The sequence below is a fragment of the Lepidochelys kempii genome, chromosome 6 (genome assembly GCF_965140285.1).
Source record: "Lepidochelys kempii isolate rLepKem1 chromosome 6, rLepKem1.hap1, whole genome shotgun sequence".
In the NCBI taxonomy this organism is placed as follows: domain Eukaryota; kingdom Metazoa; phylum Chordata; order Testudines; family Cheloniidae; genus Lepidochelys; species Lepidochelys kempii.
In genome coordinates this window covers 60891223-60915220 of record NC_136385.1, presented here as the reverse complement: position 1 = coordinate 60915220, position 23998 = coordinate 60891223, and the positions used below count along the sequence as shown (strand labels likewise).

General features: G+C 45.0%; 1 protein-coding gene across 9 annotated transcripts in view; it reads left to right on the top strand.

The window, feature by feature from the left end:
• Nucleotides 1-23998, top strand: part of AMBRA1 (autophagy and beclin 1 regulator 1) — a 199053-nt gene that overhangs the window by 22128 nt on the left and 152927 nt on the right. For all 9 annotated transcript variants that reach the window (XR_012159410.1, XM_078853294.1, XM_078853296.1 and 6 more), the window contains 6 exons: nucleotides 1016-1270; nucleotides 1552-1610; nucleotides 2370-2553; nucleotides 3339-3511; nucleotides 4430-4496; nucleotides 7688-9141. Coding sequence is in view for 8 of the 9 variants with exons in the window: in XM_078853294.1 (XP_078709420.1) it covers nucleotides 1136-1270; nucleotides 1552-1610; nucleotides 2370-2553; nucleotides 3339-3511; nucleotides 4430-4496; nucleotides 7688-9141 (2072 nt within the window). In the remaining variant the exon portion in view is untranslated. The remainder of the gene's footprint in view (nucleotides 1-1015; nucleotides 1271-1551; nucleotides 1611-2369; nucleotides 2554-3338; nucleotides 3512-4429; nucleotides 4497-7687; nucleotides 9142-23998) is intronic.

Sequence of the window (23998 nt, the reverse complement as noted above, 5' to 3'; positions counted from 1 at the left end):
GTCTCTAAGGTGCCACAAGTATTCCTTTTCTTTTTGCGGATACAGACTAACACGGCTGCTACTCTGAAACCTAACTATTGTGATTAACCAGGCAGTTCTCTCTGAACTACTGTTTTGGGCTCTCTCTAGAGCTGGAATAGAAGAACACAGTCAGTTTGCACTTGGGTCACCTAGAGAATACATTTTTGTAACCGGAATGGGTAGAAACTAATGTTTATTACAGAAGAGATTTGCAAAGCCTTCTTTAAATAGCTTGTGTCCTTTGCTTCTTTTTGATGCACAAAAAAGGCCCCAAAGGCTTTTTAAAGGTTTGGGTTTTTTTTCTGCTTCATTTTAAACAAAAATATATTGGGAACATCAATCCTTATCGTCCCTGTTTTTGTTGGAGTACCTGCAGGAGTACAAAAAGGAAGTTTGCGAGTTCTAATAAGTAACTAAAGTCACGAATATTTAACAGAGACTTCTTGTATTCAAAATGTTAACAGGTCAGAGTTGAATCTGTATGAGCAAAAAACAAGAGTTTTAAACAGTCTGACAAAAAATCCCTTTTCCTCTTAACAGCTGAACTTCCACTCTCTTGCTGCATACAGTGTTGTCATTTATACTCATTTTCTAGCCATCAACTCATCCAGCATAGTCAGGACCTGAATATTTATTTAATTATTTTTGTATTTAATTTTTATTTTAAGACAGAACAAGCATTTTTTTGAGAACCTCTTTCAGGCCTTCATTCTATATCCCATTTGCAGGGAAGCAAAAATGGGAGTAAGTCCAATTTTCTTCCTTTGCAAGTCACCTTGTGGAAAAGATGAAAGTTTAGATTCTGGGGTATAACTCCAAGGAATGGGTTATTAAAATCTCTGGATGCAGAATCATGAAATACCCAGGGTCTTGACAATGGAAGAAAGGAAATGGGGTAGTGGTTGAGGGTAGTGGAACTGGTGGATGAGGTCTTGAAGCCTTCCTCTTTCCACCCAAGCCAAAGCTGCCTTTGATATAGTTCTCCTCTTTCTAGAGTTCCATGAGTCAACCTCTTCAGACGTGGATGGCCTATCTGTAGCTTCTTGGCTGTTGTGATCTGGAACCCGCTGGTGTCTCATCCCGGTCCCTAGTGTAACAGTGGCTACTGAGAGCCATGAAGGTTGTACCAGAGAAGAATGCTGTGCGGATCCTGTGGGGCAGAGAACGTGGCACCCAAGCCTTGGGTGCTCAGCGGCTTTTGCAGGAGCTGGTGGAGGATAAAACCCGATGGATGAAATGGGAGGGCAAGGTAAGGTCATGGGGCAGAAGGACACACCTGGCGGGTGGGTTTGTCCCAGTAGGTTTGGAGGTGGGGATTTGAGATTAATATTTGTGTTTTTGTGGTATGTTCCACTTTGTGTCAGATATGGCCCCTGGATGTGCTGTATCTGACCCATCCAAGTTCCTGGGTGGCATGTAGGGGAGTGAATTCTTTCTTCCTTTGGGGTCCCCTGTGTTGTCTGTGTTTGGATAAGAGTTGAGACTGTGATCATATGGCACTCATGTTTCCTGCTCCATTGGCTTTTTCAGAAAGTTGAGCTACCAGACAGCCCACGTTCCACGTTCTTGCTGGCGTTCAGCCCAGATAGGTAACTGACTTCTATTTTGTTACTTGTTTAAACATCTTGTTATGCCAGCAAAGGTTGTGTAGGCTCGTGCCTCTTGAGAGACCAGGAGCTGGCAGCAGATGTGACACTGCAGGTTTCTGTGCTGCAGAGATGAAGAACATAAGTCATCTATCCAGCTGTGCAGCCGAAGATACACAGTTAGCACTTAATTTCTGAGTGCGCCTCAGAGTTGCACAGTGTTCAGGGAAGAGGCTCTACCAAGCTGTCCTGGGAGTTAGGTGGAGGGCCTGGGGAGCAAACTGTGTCACGAAAAACTATTTATATGAAGTACCAGTGCCCTGAGCCAAATCTCAGAGTGCCTGCCTGAAGGAATTGATAGTCTAAAAGCCGGACAGAATGATTCAGGATTAATGTCTTGGAAGTAGGGACGATGGGGGGAGGTGAGGGCACGGCAGTGAGAGGGATGAATTGGAAAACGAGGGAAGAAAGCTCAGTGTCATTTGACCTGGACCAGCTGGTGAGAGGGAGGAAGGATTTGGTTGTGTGCCATGTCTCTGAGCTTTAGCCCTTATATATTTGTAGGGTTCTCTCAGTGACAGAATTGAGGGGCTAGATTTCTAAAATGTGGATGTACCTGAGTCTGGGCTGCATCTGCATATTCTTAATACAAATAATAAATAATAATAATACTCTGATGGAGCTGGTTGAGTTAACAAATCATGTTGTTTGTCTCTCTTCTCCACCCTCCCCAGCATTAATTCTATCCTTTCCTTTTCCCAGGACCCTTATGGCTTCCACCCACGTGAATCACAATATCTACATCACAGAGGTGAAAACGGGCAAGTGTGTCCATTCTTTGGTTGGACATCGGCGCACACCGTGGTGTGTGACCTTTCACCCTACTATCCCGGGACTCATTGCTTCAGGGTGCCTAGATGGGGAGGTTAGAATCTGGGATTTACATGTAAGTCTCTCCTGAAACACATAAGTGTTTAGTATTTGTAGCGCAGCAGTTTTGTCTGCGCTTGAGGCACCCAATCTTTGCCCAGCTGAGAACTGCTCTGGCGCAGCTTTCTGAGAACTGTACCAAATGTGTTACAACGGAACAGATTGCAGTCACCCTCCTGTCTCATATGGAGATGAAACTCCTGGAGACCATAAAGTTCCAACAAACTTTTTAGTTGATTTAAACACCCACGCCACATGGCATGCTGGCAATTGTCTCCTCTCCAGGCCACACATCTGTATTGATGGGTGGTGTGGGCCATATTTCAGAGCTCTACAGGGCTCTGATTGGGGCTCACCCCCTCTTAGTTCGTATAAAAAAAATTTGCTTTTCTGTTGCTGGTCTCATGGGGAATAACGTGCACTCTGCCCTAGGAAAAGTGCTATGCTGTTGTTTTTGTTTTCTCCACTGGTGACTTGCCCAGTGGTTGATGCACAGACAAATGATCTGTTCTGTCTAGCAGAGTGCTCTGGAGTGTGGTGTTCTACAGGTGACCTGAGGCACAACTACCTACTGTGTGTCTGTGGTCACTGTTGCCAGGCGTTCTGTGTGCTGGCTGTAGAGTCAGACGACAGTGTAAAGTGAGAGTCGATGATGACTTTTGTTGCAGCAGAAGTACAGCAGTTCCATGCTATGTGTGGAGTTTTGGGGCTGGTTTGGGTCTGTGGCATTGACAGAGAAAACTTGTTGCCTAAAATTGTTGTGTGTTAATTAGCTGATGATTTCCCCCTTTCCCACTCCAGGGTGGAAGCGAGAGCTGGTTCACAGACAGCAACAATGCCATTGCATCCCTGGCTTTTCATCCTACAGCTCAGCTCCTGCTGATTGCAACAGCCAATGAGATCCATTTCTGGGACTGGAGTCGTCGAGAACCCTTTGCAGTGGTGAAGACAGCCAGTGAGATGGAGCGAGTCCGGTGAGTGCTCATTCCCAGGAGAGTAGAACAGTTGTACTTCCAGCATGAGAAATGGCATAGTGTGGGGGAATATGTAGCCATTTCTCTGGGGCAGAGGACACTCAGAAGGTAACTGCCCCTCCACCCTGACCTTGGTTTCAGCTACTTGGAGCATTGTTCTCAGTGCTCCTGCTCAGTTGGTGGATCAGTGGCTGTGAACAATAAAACTAAAGGAACAAGATTAGATCGGAAATACGAACAAATATTAGTTAGGCGGCTGTTTGCTATGGGATCCTTCCCAGCTTTGCCATAGGGTTGGCATTTGTAAGACTGATCTTCAGATTTCACCAGCAACACAGGGTTAAGTATGATTGTTCCTCGGATGGGAGAGACGGATACTATGGGAAGAGAGCTTCCTACCCTTGGAGTCCGTACTGAACCAATACTCCAGCATGATGCTAAATGGTGCTATGCTGCTGGAGGTTCATTCTTTTGAATGACTAAAAAACATGGTCCTGACAAAAATCCGTGGTCATTAAAGATCCCCAGGCACTTCCACAAGAGATGTTAACACCTCTTTCCTGGCCAAATTCTAGGGTGCTTATTTATGTTGCCATAAATTTCCCTAGCAGTTTCAGCTGGATATGGGAACTGCCTCTCCTAAACTGTTGCGTAGGATTGCTGCATGCTGTTTGAACAGCTGCAGTCTTCACCTTGGAGAGAGCTATATTTAAGGGGTGGGTGAATACTTCTTAATACATGACATTTTTGAAGGACTTTGGAATACTTCAGAATGAGAGGTGCTGCTATAGAAATGTAAAACTTCCTACTCGAATAAACCTGTGTGTGTGAAATCTGTTACCCCTGGAACATCTGGTTTTCTCTGTCAGTGTGAAATGCCAACTGACAACTAAGCCTCTGACTCTGTTCTTGTTTCAGGCTGGTACGGTTCGATCCCTTGGGACACTACTTGCTCACAGCGATTGTCAACCCTTCTAACCACCAGGTGAGAATAATATCAATCAAGGAGCTCTGTGCTAACCAGAGCTTGTTGCTCGGCAGCCTGATGCTTTGCTTAAAATTGGATGCCTTCCTGAGTTCAAAGTTCTGTGTCTCATCTAAATTGGTCGTGTGCACACTGTTGTGTTATGGTCAGAACATGCACATGAGACTTTACTTTTAGTCTCCCAGCCCCTGGTTGTTATAGACAGTGACTTCCATTCTGATCCGGCCGCAGGATGCGGGGCACCAGAGCCATCCCTGCTACGTTTGCAAAGGCCTTCTTGGCACTTTTCATGACATCAGACTGAAGAATTTTGCTGCAACTTCACTGCCCTTGATTAGGCTGTAGAACTGTTAGCCTGAGCCCCACAGGGGTTGAATCTGCCAGGTGTTGGCTGACGTATTGTGGAACTGCAAGGTATGGGGTTTGTCAGGGTCCATACAAGGCTTCCTTATGGATTAGGGGCTAGATAGCTTCATGCAACCCAAGGATAGTGTCTCTGCTTTCCTTTTGGAAGAAGTTTGTGTCCTTATTTGTCTGTGGGCTGTAGCTGGCTTCCCTTTGTTTAGTTACGTTTATAAAATCATAGACATGTAGACCTGGAAGGGACTTCAAGAGGTCATTAAGTTCAGCCCCCTACACTGTGGCAGGACCAAGTAAACTTAGACCATCCCTGACAAGTGTTTGTCCAAACTGTTCTTAAAAACCTCCAATGATGGGATTCCACAATCTCCCTTGGAAGCTTATTCCAGAATGTAACTACCTTTCTAGTTAAGTTTTCCCCAATATCGAACCTAAATCTCCATTGCTGCAGATTAAGCTCATTACTACTTGTCCAATCTTCAGTGGACATGGAGAAAGTTGATCACCATCCTTGTTATAACAGCCCTTAACATATTTTGAAGACTGGAATCAGGCCTCCCCTCAGTCTTCTTTCCTCAAGACTAAATGTGCCTAATTTTTAACCTTTCCTCATAGGTTAAGATTCTAAACCTTTTATCATTTTTGTTGCTGTCCTTTGGGTTCCCTCCAGTTGGTCCACACTTTTCTAAAGTGTGGCACCCAGAAGTGAACACAATACTGCAGCTGAGGCCTAACCAGTGCCAACTGGAGTGGGACAATTACCTGCCACTTCTTACATACAACATTCCTGTTAATACACCCCAGAACTATATAGCTCTTTCTCCCCCCCAAAAATGCATCACATTGTTGACTCTCGTTCAATTTGTGGTCCACTATAATCCCCAAATCTTTTTCAGCACTACTATCAGCTACCCAGTTATTCCCCATTTTGTAGATGTGCATTTTTTTCCCTCTCTAAATGCACTATTTGCACTTGTCTTTATTGAATTTCATCTTCTTGATTTCAGACCAATTCTCCAATTTGTAAAGGTCATTTTGAATGTTAGTTCTCTCCTCGCAATCAACCCCAACTTGGTGTCCTCTCCAAATTTTATAAGCATACTCTCCATTCTGTTATCCATGTCATTGATGAAAATATTGAATAGTACTGGCCTTGGAACTAGCCACTGGGGGGCCCCACTAGATGTGCCCTCCCAGTGTGACAGCAAACTATTGATGACTACTCTTTGAGTACAGTCTTTCAATCAGTTGTGCACCCACGTCATAATAATTTAATCTATACCATGTTCCCTAGTTTTCTGATAAGAATGTCATGTGGGACTGTGCCAAAAGCATTATTAAAATCAAGATATATCCTATCTACTGCTTCTCCCTGTCCACTATGGAAAGAAACCATGTCAAAGAAGGAAATTTTGGTTTGGCATGATTTGTTTCTTGAGAAATCCATGCTGGCTCTTCCTTATTATAACACCATTAACTTTTTTAGTGCAGACTGAAGCAGAGTAAGTATTAAACACCTCTGCCTTCTTGATGTTATCAGTTATTAGCTCTTCTCCACTAAATACTGGACCTAGGCTTTCCTTCATCTTTCTCTTGGGCCTAATTTATTTAAAGAGCTTCATATGCTTTTTATGTCCCTTGCTAGCTGTAACTCATTTTGTGCCTTAGCCTTTCTAATTTTTGTCCTTCTATGCTTGTTGTATTGTCTTTTCTCCTTCTTAGAAATTCAGCCATGTTTCTATTTTTTGTAAGTTTCCTTTTTGGTTTTCAGGTTATTAAAGAGCTGCTGATAGCACCATGTTGGCCTGTTTCTGTTCTTCCTAATTTTTTTCACGTCAGGATAGTTTGCAGTTGTGCCTTTAATATTGTCTCCTTGAGAAACTGCCAACTCTCCTTACGTTGCCTTCCCAGCTCCAAGATTTTTAAATTCTGCTTTTTTTTTTTAAGTTCATTGTCCTTATTCTTCTGCTGTCACTTCTTCTTTTCTTTATAATCATGAAATCTTTGATCCCAAGTTGCCTTCCACCTTCAGATTCACAACCAGTTTCTCCCTGCTGCTCAGAATCTAGTCTAAATTGACTGTTCTGGTTATTTCCTCCACTTCCTGAAACAAGAAGTTGTCCCTGGTACATTCCAAGAAGTTGCTGGAAATATCCATATTAGTTTTCAAACAGCTCACTGTGAGGTTAAAGTCCCCCATTCCTACCAGGTCTTGTATTTTGGATATTTGTGGTGTTCTAGAAATACCTTATCCACCTCCTCCTCTTGATTTGGTGGTCTACAGTAGACCCTTACCATGATGTTACCCTTTATTTCTCTTCCCTCCCTTCCCCCCCCCCACTCCCCACCTTTTACCTTCACTCAGACTTTCAACTGATCTGCCTCTCACCTCCTTCTGGACCTCAGAACAAGTGTATATATTCATGATGTATACTGCAACACTTCCTCCTTTTTCCCCTGCCTGTTCTTCTTGAACAGGCTATACCCCCTGTTCAATATTCTAGTCATGAAATTTACCCCATTAAGTGTCCCCAGTGTACCCAATTAAATCCTAATTTATCTTATTTACTAATACTTCCAGTTCTTCCTGTTTATTCCCCACACTGCTTGCATTTGTGTATAGACATCTAAGATGTTGAGTAGATTTCCCCCCACTGATTTCCCTCTTGTTGCTTTTATGATCCTATTGTAATTTTCCATGTCTCCCCTCCCCCCCCCCAAACATCTAGTCCTTTTTTATGCCTATCTACAGGCTTTTATCACCTGCCCCCTTTAACACTACTGTGGGGTTCTGCTGTGAGGTGACTGAGCTCTGGTGATTTCCCTTGCAGAGTGACGAGGAGGTGGAGATCCCTGTGGATAGCACAGATATGCCACATTATCGCCAGCGCTCTATTCTCCAGTCTCAGCCTGTGAGGCGTACGCCCCTCCTCCACAACTTCCTGCACATGCTGTCCTCACGCTCCTCTAGCATCCAGGTGGGAGAGCAAAACACTGGGCAAGATTCTGCCACGCCATCCCCGCCACCCCCGCCACCTCCACCACTGCCTCCAGCCAGCGAGAACACCAGAGCATCAGCCTACACCAGGCTCCGTGAGCGTGTCAATTACCCCACAACAGAGTGCTGTCAGCACCTGGGGATGTTGTGCCTTTGCAGTCGATGCTCTAGTGCAAGACTTCCTTCTTCTCTCTTCCCGCACCAGGAAAATGCCCCCTCCACTTCCTCTGGGGCCACTGGCACTTCCTTTTCCTCTGTGCAGACGGAGCCATACCAACCCCCAGAGCAGGTGTCCACAACGCAGCAGGAGCAGGGTCTGCTTAACAGGCCTTCTGCTTTCAGCACTGTTCAGAGCAGCACTGCTGGTAACACCCTACGCAACCTTAGCCTGGGCCCCACTCGCAGATCCCTCAGTGGACCCTTGTCAGGCCATCCCTCCAGGTACCAGTCTGCGAGAGAGATGGCATCTGGCTTAGGAGGGTCCGACTGGACTAGAACAGTGCTGAACATGGGCTCTCGCTCGGAGTTGGAAGCCATGCCTCCACCTAGAACCAGTGCCTCTTCAGTGAGTTTGCTGTCAGTGCTCAGACAGCAGGAGGGAGGTTCCCAGTCCTCGGTGTATACATCTGCTACAGAAGGGAGGGGCTTCCTGGCACCAGGGGCTGAAGCAGACAGCAGTGGTAGTGCTGGCCCAAGCAATCCAGCCAGCATCCGCAATGAGCTCCAGTGTGACTTGAGACGGTTCTTCTTGGAGTACGACAGACTTCAAGAGCTAGATCAAGGGATTGGTGGGGAGCCCAGCCAGTCGCAACAGGCTCAAGAAATGCTCAACAACAACATTGAGCCTGATAGGCCAGGTCCCTCCCACCAGCAGACTCCACATAGCAGTGAAAACAATTCCAATTTGTCTCGGGGCCACCTGAACCGCTGTCGCGCCTGTCACAATCTGCTGACCTTTAACAATGACACACTACGCTGGGAAAGAAGCACACCCAGCTATCCATCAGGGCAGGTCCAAAGCACATTTGATGGCGTGCCACCAAGCAGCAGCCAGGCGCAGCCTGCAGAGAGAACCGAGGGCAGAGCTCCTACCTCTAGCAGGCTGCAGCTGGGAAGCTCTTCCAACCCACAGGAGGAAAGGACTGTGGGAGTGGTCTTTAACCAGGAGACAGGGCACTGGGAGAGAGTTTACAGCCAGTCAGCTTCGAGCAGACCTGGGAATGTATCACAGGAGGCCTTAAGCCAGGAAATGCCTGAGGAAAGTTCTGAGGAGGATTCGCTTAGGAGGTAAGATGCATTTTTTCCATTGCCTTCCTCTTCAGTCTTTTGTTAAACCCTTCCCATCTAGTCTGAGCTGCCTGGTGCTTCCAGAGTAGACCTTTTCATGATTTGGTCATTTCTTTGGCCATCTGTGATCTCAAAGATGAACTATCCCCCTTCCCCACAATCTTCAGTAGGCATTACTGCTGTATCAGAGGTAACTTCTGAAGGTGTGTCTGTGGGGAGGGATTAGGGAAGAGATCCTTCCCATTAAAGGGAAGGGTGGACTGTCCAGAGGGTGGAGCAGGGAGAGAGGATGTTGAATAGTAATTCTATTGGGCAAACTGTGCTCTCGGGAGTGGTCTGACTGAGACACTGCTTGGAATGTCTGGGCATGGAATGTACTGCAATGTCCACTTTACAGCATGCAACCGATCTACTATGGTGACTGCAGCATGGGCCGTGCCCACCCTGGGGATTGGCACATAGCAATCATGAACAACAGCAGTGATAGTTTATTTCCTCGGAATAGTGTGACCTATGAAGAGTGGGCCCAGAGACTGCAACCACAGGGGTGGGAAGGTGAAGGCTTTATCTTGGAGCTACATTAGGGTGGGCCTTGCAGCAGCATATCTTATCTTAATGGGGGAGGATTGCACTTCCAGGCTCGTTTTGAATACATGACCTTTATTAAACCGATGCAGTTCATATTCGTACCATGAGAAACACTGCTTCTTGTGGCATTGAGCAAGTAGGTAACTGAAAACCATTTTCAGAGCCTGCACCTTTACAGAGAGCCCATTATGCTGAATCTGGCATTCAGAGCTCAGCCTGAGAGTATATCTGTGCTCTGCACAGGAGGGTCATATTAATCACCCCCAAATGTAGTATTTGCTGTACTAGAAAGTGAGTGTCTTACAGACTTCAGATGTGGCAAGTGGAGCAGAGCAGCTCAGCTGAATCTGCACTTCAGACACTGTCTGTGCTGGCTCCGATTGTTGGTCCAGCCACTCTGATATATTACACAGGAGTTGCCATGTTGGGTCAGACCGATGGTCCATCTAGTTTGGCATCCTGTCTGTCAATGGCTTGTACCAGCCACTTCAGAGGAAGCTTGTCTAATCCTTTCTCCAACAATGGCTATTGCCTGATGCTTTTAGAGAAAGGTGAAATCTCCTACTTTGGTGCATGTAACCAGCTGAGCAGTATTGTTCATAGGGATGTTTGATGGAAGGAAATCCTCTTCTTTTCCTTCTCTCCGCAGGTAATCAGCTTATTCTCAGAAGCAGGAGCTGTGATTATCTCAATTGTTTATTTGTATAGCAGGTGGTAGTGGTGATGAAATTAGTCTGCTCTTTCTAATCTCTGCCCCAGTTTTTGACTGTCTATATGAGTGACTCCCACAAGTTGACTGCATGATGATGGTTACTTCCTTTCTTGGTCTAAATTTACTGGTCCTTGATTTTAAGTAAATGCCCTCTGGTCTCATAGGACAGAAGGGAAAAAAGACCGGATTGACTTGTTTTTGTTACAACATTATAACTTTGAAACCGACACTCAGGTGTGTTTTACTCATCTCCTTTCTTGGCCAAATAATTCCCCTCTCATAATACCTCCACTGTACAGCTAACTATCTTAACAGGTTTCAGAGTAGCAGCCGTGTTGGTCTGTATTTGCAAATAGAAAAGGAGTACTTGTGGCACCTTAGAGACTAACAGATGTATTTGAATATAAGCTTTTGTGAGCTACATCCAGTGAAGTGAGCTGTAGCTCACGAAAGCTTATGCTCAAATACATCTATTAGTCTCTAAGGTGCCACAAGTACTCCTTTTCTTCTAACTATCTTAGTATCTGTTCTCTGGGCCAATTCAGTGGTGTGTCAGTAGAAGTAATGAGGTGAAATTAAAAAAAAAAAAAAAAAAGGCTCTCAGAACACTCTGGCAATGAGATGTAATAAGCTGTTCTATAGTCCTTCCAAGGGGAGGGATTTTGAGCCTCCTAATGTGTCACTTAAAACTGCACTGGAGCACACACCATAGAGAGCAATCCTGCTCTGGTTCCCGGGGGGGATTAGTTGTGACCTCTTAAATCTTTTTCATCTCTGATTCCTGTGCTTCAATTTGGGCTGTTTGAGCTGTCACAGATGGTTGTTACTGCTGCACTGTGGCTGTAGCAGCTGTGCACAGTCAGTCACCCAGTCAGTCATTCACCTGTGCAAACAGATGCTTCTTGCCAAGGTAAATGAATTTGGAGTAAGCAGTCTAATGCTTGGGCTTGCTTTGGAATTCATTCCATGGGATTCCTATGGCAAGGAGCCCTGGCTCAGCTCCTGTTAGAAGACACTGCTAAGACGCCAAACTAGGTACCGTGCTTTCTTGTATGTCCCTGTCTCCTGCATCTGCCATGAGACTCTTTCTCCTTCAGGGCTGTTCTTGTGGGTTCATTCACACTTAACAGGAAGTGAATGTGAACCATAAAACAGTGGGGCCAGAGTGCTGGATTGGCTGAACAGTGGGTATAAATCAGCATTAAATGCTTTATGTAGTTAGGCTGGAACAAGCCCATTTGGCTGTTAAATCAAGGAAGTTTCATAAAATCTTGTTACCAAAAAAAAGGGTAACCCCAGAGTGGGGTGGGCATCCTACAAATACCCCACTCCTCTTCCCCCTCCCCCCCATTCACCATCCCCAAATTTACAAATATATTCCTATTCAGAACAGTGGCAAGCCAGCTAATGCTCACCCACTAATTTGCCCTTTCCAGTCATAGGATGGACCCCCACCCAACCTCCCTGCATCCAGGTCTGGTGAGCACCAGAGCCCAAGAACAGGGAGCACTAATGCAGGTTCTTCATAACTGAATTCTAGGCCCCCTTTCATTAGTTGGTTCAATTCCAAAGGGGTGCAGGACACCTCAAAGACCATAACAGATTCCTGCACAGAGGCTCGCGTAATCTAAACTATGTAATATAGTGAGCAGTGGGGGTGGGAATTGAAATGGAGCTGGGAGGATGAGGACTGCAACAGCAAGAGAACAGCTATACATAGCAATCACCTTGTTCTCACAAAATAAATGTACTTGGGTTTGTGGCTAGAGACCACAAAGTATCAAGGTGCAGATTAGGGCTAGAAGAAATCCCTGTGCTAGCTAGTTAGTTGGTTTCTCATAATTTTGTTCACTTTCCTGTTTTCCCCAGCAGCTGTCACTGTTGGGCAGTCGAGTTCTACATGCAGTTTGTCAGGAAACCTAGGATAAAGCAGGACCAGAAGGTGGAGTGTGTTTCATTCACCATCTGTGGGTGGGATCGATTTCCTTGGCCTAGCTTGTCTGGCACAGAAGTAACTCGCTAGGGAAGTCGTTGCTGCAGAGGGTCAAAGAAGTTAATGAGTAATTAATGAAGATTGGCCCTTTCTGGGTTCTGTTGCTGCCCTTAGGCCAGGTCGGGAGTGAAACATTCTGCTTTTTCTGATGGTGCTGGGCTAATTAATTTGGGCTAATAATGAGGACATTAATAAGCATCTAATGAGGTTTTCCCTGACTGACAGCTCTGGCATCATTTGTTAACAGGGACATGTTGCTGAGAACTCCATTTAGCACAGTGTATTGGCTCTCTCACTTGGCTTGGTATGACAACAGGACAGGATGGGACAGGACAGGCAGCCTGACTGTTGCATGCAGCTTTCACTTTCCAAGTGCGTTGATGGGGGCCTTCTGTCAGGGCTCAGATCTGCACTTTTAGCTGCTGTGTGATAAGCTCAATGGTATGATAAGAATTTGGGAGGGAAAAAAAATTCTGGAGGGGGGATTAGAGAGAGTGTGTCATTGACTGCCCTAAACGGTAGTGGGTGAAATCTGGGCTTCAGTTTCTCAAGTATTCTCCGGGTCAGTGCATTTGATAGATACTATATTTGTCATGTATACTTCCACCAGGTATTTTCTCTACCTGTCTTGGATATCAAGGTGGTGGGAGTCTTTGAAGTATCTGAGTGCTGACATGTGAACTTCGTTACTGTATCAAGTGATAAAGGAGGTTGTTAGCAAAAGCTGAATGAAGGGGAAAATAATTGAGCCACAGTTGAGTTTGTTCTCTTTTAACTTCCTGATAACCCTCAAGATTGGCCTCTTTGTTCTAGAATTTTAGTGATTGAAAAGTCAGATTAAATTCTGTTCAAGCCATCCCTATCAGACAGATCAATGGAGGATTGTTACTTAAAAACTGCAATAACGGATGAGGGAGATGGTCCATCTAACCCAATAGCCTGTCCCTGAGAGTTGGCAGTACCAAATTTTTCAGAGAACGGTGCATGAAATCCTTGGAGTGGACTGTTATGGAAGTTTCTTCCTAACCCTCATCAGTAGGGCCCTACCAAATTCAAGGCCATGAAAAATGTGTCATGGACTGTGAAATCTGGTCTTTTGTGTGCTTTTACAGATTTTACAGGGGAGACCAGCGTTTCTCAAATTGGGGGTCCTGACCCAAAAGGGAATTGCAGCGAGGGTCACAAGGTTATTTTAGGGGAGTTGTGATATTGCCACCCTTACTTCTGCACTGCTTTCAGAGCTGGGCAGCCGGAGAGTGGTGGCTGTTAGCCGGGCACCCAGCTCTGAAGGCAGCGCCCCGTCAGCAACAGTGCAGAAGTAAGGGTGGCAATGCCATACCATACCATCCTTACTTCTGTGCTGCCACCTTTAGACCTGGGCAGCCAGAGAGTGGCAGCTGCTGGCTGAGGGCCCAGCTCTGCAGCAAGCAGCACAGAAGTAAGAGTGGCCATACCATCCTTACTTCTGTGGTGTTGCTGGCGGTGGCTCTGCCTTTGGAGCTGGGCTCCCGGCCAGCAGCCACCACGCTCCAGCTGCCCAGCTCTGAAGGCAGTACAGAGGTCATGGTAGCTGCAGTACTGCAACCCCCCCCACACTAACATTGCAAACCCTCCCCCCCACACACACACAACTCCTTTGAGTCAGGACCCCTAAAATGACAACACCCTGAAATTTCAGATTTAAATAGCTGAAATCATGAAATTTACAATTTGAAAAATCCTATTACCATGAAATTGACCAAAATGGACTGTGAATTTGGTAGGGCCCTCCTCATCAGTTAGTGGTTGTCTTTTATTCCCTGAATTAGAAGGGTTTATATTCCCCCTTATTTCTTTGTTTGATGTAATTGATGATCTAGCTGTTTATATAATTGTCTAATCCTTCTTTGAATCTGATAAACCTTTGGCTGTACTGAAATGTCCCTTTTGGTCTCATCTTCAGAGTTTTGTATACAATAGTTTTGTTTAAAGATTTTCATGTGAATTTGATGCTGGTGTAAGGTGCTGGCTTGATGACCTCCAAGGCCAAAGTCTGCTTGCCCTGCTGCTTCTGTTCTAGGAAAAGCTTCTGCCATGTGCTGTCCCCTGCCATTTTGCCTCAAACCTGACCTAGTGAGACCAATCCTAAGAAGAGTAGAAAAACAAACCAAAAAAACCCTCAGTCTCCATGGCGCCTTTGGCTACTCCTCACATGATCAACCATCATGAGTCTGATTGTGGTTTACCTATCTTGGCTGGATTTGGACTAGCAGTCTATAGATGAAACAGGCGCTTTATCCCATGACCGGTGAGCTGAGCCAGCCAGTCCAGTTTGAATTGACTCCTGTGTTGGTGCTTCATCCCTTCCATGGGCATGTCTACACTGCAAACTTAAGTCGACCTATGTTAGGTCAACTTCTAGCCACTGCAGTAATTACTGTGGTGGTTCATGTCCATACTACCCTCCTTCTGTCAATGATGCTTATCCTCACCAGCACTTCCACTGACTTAAGAGGGGCCGTGTAGGGGGCTGAGAGCCAGGGCTCCCAACTCCATGCACAGCACCCTGCTGAGAGCCCGACTGCTACCTCGGGCTCTCGGCTACCCCTGCCTCCTCCAGGAGTCCAGTGGGGAGCCTTGGTGCAGGCAGGGAGCTTGGGGGCAACCCAGCTTGGAGTGGGGAGCCCGGGGAAAGCCCAACTTGGCTCACAGTGGGGAGCCCCTCACCTGCCCCAGGATGACAGCCCAAGCTGTGAGCCAGGCTGGAGCTATGAAATTGACAAGAATGACAGCCAACCACGGATGTAAGTAACCCACAGTGTCTACAAGGACACTGCATCACCCTACCTACTACGACATAAGCTCTACCCCTCTGGTGGAGGTGGAGTTGTTATATCAGTGTAGTAAAGCACTTACTTCAGTGGGAGCAAGGCTAGAATGTGGACACTGATAGAATTAGATTGACATAAGCTGCCTTACATCAGCCTAATTTGGTAGTGAAGACCAGGCCCAAGAGGAAACTTTTTTTTTTTCATTGTCTAGATCCTACCATTAAGAAACTTGGTCTGTTATTCAGCCCAAGTTTTTTTTCCCCACTCCTCTTAGTCATGCCCCCTCAGACCTTGGCATAATTAATTCCTTTCCCTGTGTTAGAAGAGGGAGCATAAGTTTTCCCTCACTCAGCTGTTTGTTTTGGCAAGTAGGGAGTTTGGAAGGTGAATAGATTGGAGATTACAGAAAGAGAAAATAAGAGATGTCATGAGGAAAAATGAGTTGTCAAATCTAGCTAAACCCCCAGCAGTCTCACTGACCCAGATAAAGGTTCAGCCACACATTGGGATGGTTTGTGACTTGGGGGATCTATTCACACTCCTTCCAGCTTTTCCTGAAGCTTGAATCTGGGTTTGTGTTAGAGAAGCCAGCAATATGTGACATCTCAGACTCTTGTGTAAAATAAGCCGCCTGCTTAGACTGCAGAGTTGATCAGATTAAGGTGGGAGGGAGAGACTTGCTTTTATCTGTGGACGTTGCGTGTATGAAGATAACTGCAACTGTAGGCAGACTCTGGAGAGGGGCGGTCTAGACAGGCTGGTTAAAATAAATTTAAAAGTTGGATTTTTGAAAATGCATCTTTTCAAAAATAAACCTATTTGAAATTGTCACTCCATGTTAAGGCCTACATTTACATTTTTATTGACATCACTTAAATTAAATTTAAAAATATTCAAGCAGCACATATTTGAAGTTTTAAAGAAAGTCAAACCATTAAACTAGTGGAAGTCACTGGTTAAAAACCTGGAAACAGTTTGTTGAAGTGCTAAATCAGCATTTGGCACAGTAGCTGCTTCTGCAGGTGCAGAGTATTTTCTTCAACTAGTTCAGTTCAATGACTAGCTCATTCAGAGTTGAGAAACCAATTAAATTGCCAGCTGAAGAAGCAGGAAAGCTTGTTTTCCTCTTCCAGTTTTAATAAACACAAGGTAGGAGAGGATAAGATCTACTAGTTCTAAATTTTGAAGAACATAATGACTAAAACCAATCAGTTTCACTAACTACAGATAATACAGTAGAACCCCATTTATCTGATCTAATTGGGAAACATTGCATAATCAAAAATCCGGATAATTAGGAGAATGGGCAAAGAGCTTCAGCCCTAGGTGGCGGGGCTTCAGTGGTCAGCTTGGTTCAGTTAATATGGAGAGCCAGGTAATGGAGGTTTGGATAAATGGGGTTCTACTGTACTTCCTTTGTTTAAGCAGTTAGTGTTAAATGCAAAATATATTTTGATAAATATTTTTCTTTTATATCAGCACATTTAAGGTAATTTTGTTTAACTAATAACTTAAGAATGCTGCTCTTGTGCATTCTTGATGGAATTCAAATTTCCAATTACAGCTTGACACTGACCACAAATAAAAGACCATAATCATCTAGTAAATTAGAAATACGTCATTCACCCTTTTCTAACATAAAACATGTAAAATTTAAGAATATGGATAAGCTGTATAATTACTTAAGTGTGTATAGATATAGCATAGTCTGCGGGTTAACAAAAAGAAATACCAAATTATACCAACCAATGAGAATGAATTTTCTTTAGGAAACTAAAGTACATATGCAAAACAAGATTGATTGATTATTTAAATCAAGGTTTCCTGCTTGCTGATTTATGTCATGATTAAAATTGGTGGTTTAAAACACTGATTTAAACCAATCCACCTGGGTTTTGGATAAGATTTTGTCCTCTCCATTCGGCCAGTGCTTTAGGCACCAAGTGGCTGTGGTCCGGATTGTGACACCAGTGCTGCTTGAGCTCGGATGCGAAAGTAAATACGAGCATGAAGTTCAGTGCATTAACTGCCTGCACTCCCCACAAGTGTTTTGCCAATGTGTGTCTTTCCCTTTCTATGGGACAGCTGTGAATGCTTTTCATGTTCCTGATGGGAGATGAAGCCAAACCCTCTTAAGCTTTGTCTGCTGCTTCTGGCGGTGCTGTGCAGAGCTCAGGAGCAGTATTGGGGGATGAGAAGATGTGGGAACGAGTTAGAGAGAGTCATGTGCTGGCTTGAGAGTACTGACTCTTCTGCCCATGTCTCCCAGTTCCCATGTTTTCTGTGCTCCCCTCAGGAACATGCAGATTCCTGTCTGCAAATGTCTTTTATGCCTTGAGATCTGCAAAGAAACATCTCATCCATCTAGTTTCCCTTTAGATTTCCTAGACTTTATTTGGTTTCCATATTGCCTTCCTGCCACAAGGGGGTAATGTTGCTGCTGCTCACTGCTTTCCTGCAGCTCATTACAGTATCCAAATGTCTCTTTGAATGCCTGTAGAAAAGAAGAAAATGTGGTTTGAGACTCCTTTTCCCTGAGTCCTAAATTACAGCTTCTGTTCTCAGTTATATGGGTTTGCAAGTGTTTCCCATTACAGTAGAGAAAAAAAATCTATGGGGAAAATGTGTGTCATGGATAGGGAGTGGGAAGGAATGTGTGGTGTTGGCTTGTATGTGAAGGCTCTGTTGGGAGATCAATAGGGTGACCAGATTTTATAGGGACAGTCTCGATACTCAGGGCTTTGTCTTAAAAAGGCGCCTGTTACCCCCCTCGCCCCCATCCCGATTTTACGCTTGCTATCTGGTCACCCTAGGCTACAAGGAAGAAGCAAGTGCTTTGCTTCTTTAATGAAAGTGGGCTCATAGAATAAAGTGAGTTAGAACTACAAAAAAAACCCCATCCAGTGCCATTTAATTTGTCGTGCCCGCCACACCCCTGGCCCTGAGGGCAGGGCAAGCGTGTCCCTATAGTCTGTATTCTCTAGGGCTTTGCTCACTTTAAATAGCTTTCACTCCTTCCCTAGGAGACTGCTCTATAATCCATGTTAAGTGATTTTTTCCTCTTGTCTGAGGAATGCCTGGCAGCTTGTGATAGAGGCTGGCTAGTCACCTTTTAAACGGAGTTGTAAATATTCTCCTTGCCAAGTCTGTCTTGAACAATTACGTAGATCTGTAGGCATGCCTCTCATGTCTCTAGCCTCGGGGTACATTTATGTTAAAAATAAGCAAGCAATTCTTCCACCTCACTTCTCAAGCCCAAACTGCAGATAAGGCAATGATTGTCTCAGGCTAGGAGCAGTCTGGTGTTTAAGCCAAATTGATAGAGAGGGAGCAATCCTGCTTTTACCCAACCAAGGGTAACTATTATACATAAAATGGAGCAGAATACAGTCACTCTTTTACACCTTGATATGGAGGCAAAGCCAGTAGAGTCTGAGTCCCATCATGTAATGCTTGATGCCAATGATCAGACCACTCCGATCAAGCTGTGGCTTGTAGTTGACACCTCTATATATCTATGGACGCAAGTATCAACTGATGTCAGGGCACCATTGTGCTAAATGCCGTGTGCTGTACGAACACCTAGTGAGAGCCTATAAACTGAATAGGCAAGAAAGACAAAGAGTGGAAGAAAGGAAGTAATAATATCGTATCCCCATTTTATAGGTGGGGAACTGAGGCACAGATACTAAATCAGTGGTTTTCAAACTTTTGTACTGGTGACCCCTTTCACATAGCAAGCCTCTGAGTGAGACCCCCCCCAATAAATTAAAAACACTTTTTAATATATTTAACACCATTATAAATGCTGGAGGCAAAGTGGGGTTTGGGGTGGAGGTTGGCAGCTCGCGACTCCCCAGGTAATAACCTCACGACCCCCTGAGCAGTCCCAACCCCGTTTTAGAATCCCTGTACTGAAAGATGTGCCCAAGATCAAACAGGAAAATGGATCCAGATCTTCGAGTTCCATTCCAGTGCCTTACCCACAAGATCAAGCTTTCTCACATTTTGGATTTGCTGTTTTAGGAATGATTAGACAAACCATAAGCACTACAGTCTGCTATTCTGTTTCCAGCTGAACCCACTGCAGAATGCTTCAAAAAAGGCAAAACTTACCAGTTGTGCAAAGCTGTAATATGGGGAGAGGTGGCCCTTCGCCTTGTGACCGGAGAGGGAGGGGTAAAGCAGTGTGCACTGCTAGCTGCTGTATGTGGAGCTGTCAAACAAAAGATAAACACACACAGGAGTACAAGGAAACCATAGGAGTATAGTCAACATGACGGGCAGTGGTGAGTGGTCTCAGCACACTAGAGGCCTAACAGTTGTCCAGTTTTTTTGTGTAAGTATCACACAAAGGAGAGTTTTAAGGAGGGATCTGAAGAAGGCTGAGGTAACTTTGTGGATGTTTAGGGGGAGTTTCTCTCAAATGTGAGGGGCAGCATAGTAGAAACCAGGAAGGTGCTTGTTGGAAAAATTGAGCAGGGGTGGGTAATGGAGGGTGGCACCTGGGTTGATTGGAGACAGGACTTGACATTTCAATAGTGAATGAGTTAGGGTGGGGATGGGCTGTGAAGGGCTTCCTTGACAGTGAAGACAGTTTGATGTGAGAAAGGAGGAGGAACCTGTGGTGAGATTCAAAGGGAGGGATGACATGCTTAAAGTGATAAGCTAAGAAAACTATCTTTGAAGCAGCATTGTGAGTGGATATAAGTGGGGGCAAGATTGCATCTGTCAAGGGCAAAGAGAAGGATGTTGCAATAATAGAGATAGTGAGAGCCTGGATCAGTTTTAGCTGTGTGGATGGATAGGGATGGCCGTAACTTATAAATGTTATGCAGAAAGAATCACTAAGATTTAGATGTAGCATGCATATGAGGACCTAGCCAGAGGTCTAAATCAAAGATGATGCCCAGGTTACAGACAGGGTGGTGGTTGTGTTGACAGTAATTGAGAACAGTGACAAGGCAGAGAGGTTGGGGGTGAAGATGAAGAGCTCTGTTTTAGCTATGCTAAGCTTGAGTTAGATATGGGACAAAGAGATATGAAAGAGACAGGGCAAGATTTTAGCTTGGACAGGTCGGCAGTAGAGAGTTAGATCTGTGAGTTCGGCATAGATGAATTTGTTTGTGGATGAGATTACTCGGAGTAAGGCATAGAGGGAGAAGAGAAGGGGACCAAGGAGAGATCCCCATGGAACCCCCACAGAAAGTTGGAGGGGGGGTGAGGTGGATTCACTTTCCCTTCCTCTCACAGTCTTCCTGTCCTCCCCTTGATGTAGGATCATTTTTAATTTCCCACTTTTTTTGCCCTCTTCAGCTTTTGTCTTTCAGCTAAGGCTATGTCTACACTACACAGCCGTGCTGCTACAGCTGTGTTGCTAAAAGTTGTGCTGTGTAGCCGCTCTTTGTCAGCAGGACAGAGCTCTCCCGCCGACAAAGCACTGTCCATACCGATGCTTTTCGTCGGTAAAACTTTTGTCATTTGGGGGTGTTTTTTTCTTCATGCCCCCTGACAACAAAAGTTTTACCAACGAAAGTGCAGTGTAGACAAAGCCTTAGCCTCTCTCCTCCCTTCAGTTCTATTTTTAATTTCCTCTGTAGCCCTCCTCTTCCCTGAGCTGCTGCAATTCTCTGGCCAAGTTTTAGCTAGCTGTTTTACTCTTTTTTCGGTTAACCCCCCTCCGCTGCCTTTCTCTGTGTTTTCTTTTCCTTGGAAGATGATTATAGAAATAATAAATAACAGTAGTTCACCCCCTTCTTTATAGTAAGCAGCCTCCTGAAATGGGCAGTCCCTGGATGCCTGTATGGTGAACGCTGGACTCTTGCACTCCCAATTGTTGCCACAGCCAGTTGCATAGATGTTGTACTGAAAGGGGCCTAGAGTTCTGAGCCCCAAATGTTAGTTATAAATTTGTGTTTTCATCAGGTTTGGTGGTGAAGTTCCACCTTGGCCTTGGTTTAACTTACACTTCTGAAGCCAGTATTATTGTAGATTTGAGAAAAGTAGGACCAGAATTGGGTTCATAGTGGCACTTTCATTGTAACCTTAACTATGGAGAAGTTAATCACTCTAGAATGCTGATGTTTAAATGGTCATTAGACTTCAGAGTCAACTACTACTTTATAGGAATGGACCATCCATACCACTCTGAGCTGCGTTGGATCACGTTTGGAAGCTTTTGTTTGCATAAGTACTAGAAACTTAACTTACTAAGGATGCTCATACATAAGCATGTTCGCAGAGAGCCATAGTAAACAATACAAAAATAAAACAGATCCCTGCATCGAAGAGCTTACATTCTAAATAGATGAGAGAGGAAGAGAGAACACAATATTTGGAAACCCTATCCTAATCTGCAGTCACACTGTTCATTACCCTTTCCAACTTTGTGCCCATTTCACTCTTGTAGTATGCTCTCATTTAGTTACACCTTTGTTTTAACTCTGTTCTATTAACTGTTTCCAACCTGCAGCCCTCCTCCATCTCCAGATTTCCTCATGCTTACAAGTAACCTATTTCTCAAGCCCCTGGAACTGTTGAATTCCTGCATTGCCCCAGTTTGGAGCAATCAAGAGTCCCTGCTCATGAGATGTCAAGTGCCAAACTTAGCTATTCTGAGACTACCAAAGAAATGCCAGCATGTTCCATAGGCCAGTCCACCCCCAACTAGGCCAGTCCACCCCCACTGTGGTGGTGCATCATTGCTGATGGGGAAAGATCAGGTCTGCCCCTCTCCCAATTGTTTCAGTTTTGACTCACCATTCTAAGTGAAACTGTTCTTACGCAAGCTTCCTTGCACCCACTGTAGCTTCCTATTTTAGGAATAAACTGCTGCTGCTCTTTACTCTGATTCTTTATTATGGAGGGTTGGTGGGAAAAACTGATTCTCCCTCCCTGTAACAATGACTAATAGGGGTTACTCTCGGTTCCTGCTGCAGAGTTGCTCTTGTGTATCTAAAAGCTGGGCTTGTTCCCATCTATGCTCTTGTTTCCAGATTTGTGAGAAAGGGCCCACTCGCACAGGCTCTTCCCCCTTCTCCTCTTTCTTCTGGTAGGGCAGGCTTCCTCAATAGATCTCCATGCTGACAATCTTCCTCCATCAGCTCTTGCAGTGAGTGGAAGAATAAGCTCAGGCTGTCAAAACTTCCCCTTTGATAGAATGAGAAACCTGGACTTTCCAACCTCTTGTGATTAGCACGAATCTTCTCCCCTACCTGAGGCCAAATTAATACATTATAAACTGATCCAAATTGCCCCAATTATCCTTCTTGGATGGAGAGCAGATTTGGCTGTGCTTCGTATGTGCATTGAATTTGAAAAGGTCTGACCGGCCCTCTTTGGAGTTAACTCTCTGATCTGTGCCAAATTCTGTTCATGTAATATAGATCAGCCCCACTACCTTACTATCTTAAATCTCCAACATTCCTTTCCCTTTCAAAGGACAAGAGTTGCACAGGATTGATGAGCAAGTGAAACCTTCCCCAAATGATGTACTTAGACATGTGTGAATTTGGGGAAAGTGGCCTGTAACCTACCCCCTAGCTCTAGTCTCCACCTGGGCCTTTTTGCTTCTCCCCTCGTATTTGCCGACTGTTGGCAATACAAGCCACTTAGAGTGGAAGCCTCTGTCCAAGCCCCTTGACTAAGATTAAGAGGGGATGTAGGTTCTGGAAGCTGTGGGAAACCCATCAGCACCTCCTCTGAGTTTATGGGTCCTCTTCTCCTTGAGGAGTCTGCATGAGATTGCCCATACAACAATAATCTTAAACAGATTTATTAAAATTGGAAGGTCAGCTGAATCAAACACATGACTTGCTTAACATATCCAGATTTACGTTTTTCATAAACTAAACTAGATAGTCCATTCTCAGATTAATTATAAAGGGGGAAAAGGAAAGGCAAATATCTTGCATCTCTTGGAAAGCAATACCCTGACTCCTCTAGACTGGCTTCCTGACTGGAGAAGTTACAGCTGAGCACTGATTCCCCAGGGCCTTGAGCCCAGGCCGGCTCTGAGCATGAGCGAATGGAGAGAGACCTCAATAAATATGAATTTAACCAAAATAGCTATGACTCTGGCTTTCTCCAGTTGAACCATTCTGGTCTGTTGAGTAACTAACATGCATTTTAAAGATTCTCCCCCCACCCCTCCCCCCCTCAACATACATATTTAACAGATTGCTCGAAATAGCTGCCTTTGCGCTGGTGTAATTGTTCCCACTGTTTTTCTTGAGAAAGCACCTGCTGGAACTGAAGTCCAGGGAGCAAGCAGGGTTTATTATCTGCCAAGAAAGTGACAAATTTTTTTTGTTTTGAATTCTATCGAATTGAAATTCCCTCCCAGGGAAAAGCTGGGGTAAGTGGCCTAGATGCTGTCAGAAGGTCCATAGACCTGTTTTTTATTTATAAAATGTCTCGTGGGGCTGAGTTCAGACAAGGCTGGGGCTCTGGGCACACGTTGACGTGATCCCTGAGCAGCTCTCCCACAGCTCTGGGCCCCTTAGGAACAACAGCGGGGCTCCCCTCCCACTCAGGAAAGGCAGTTCTTCCTCCATCCCCTCCAGAGAGGTAGGAAGCCTCCAGTGCTTGACCCCCAATCTGAGGTATATATGCTTGGGCTGGCGGACTGAGCCTGCGAAACTTTTCTACTGCAAAACAGAGTCATCTGTGAGTGCTGGTGGTGGTGACCTCTCAGAGGAGTGGGTCTCGAAGCGAACACACCAGTTAGATGTATGGAGCTATTCACCGCTCTGA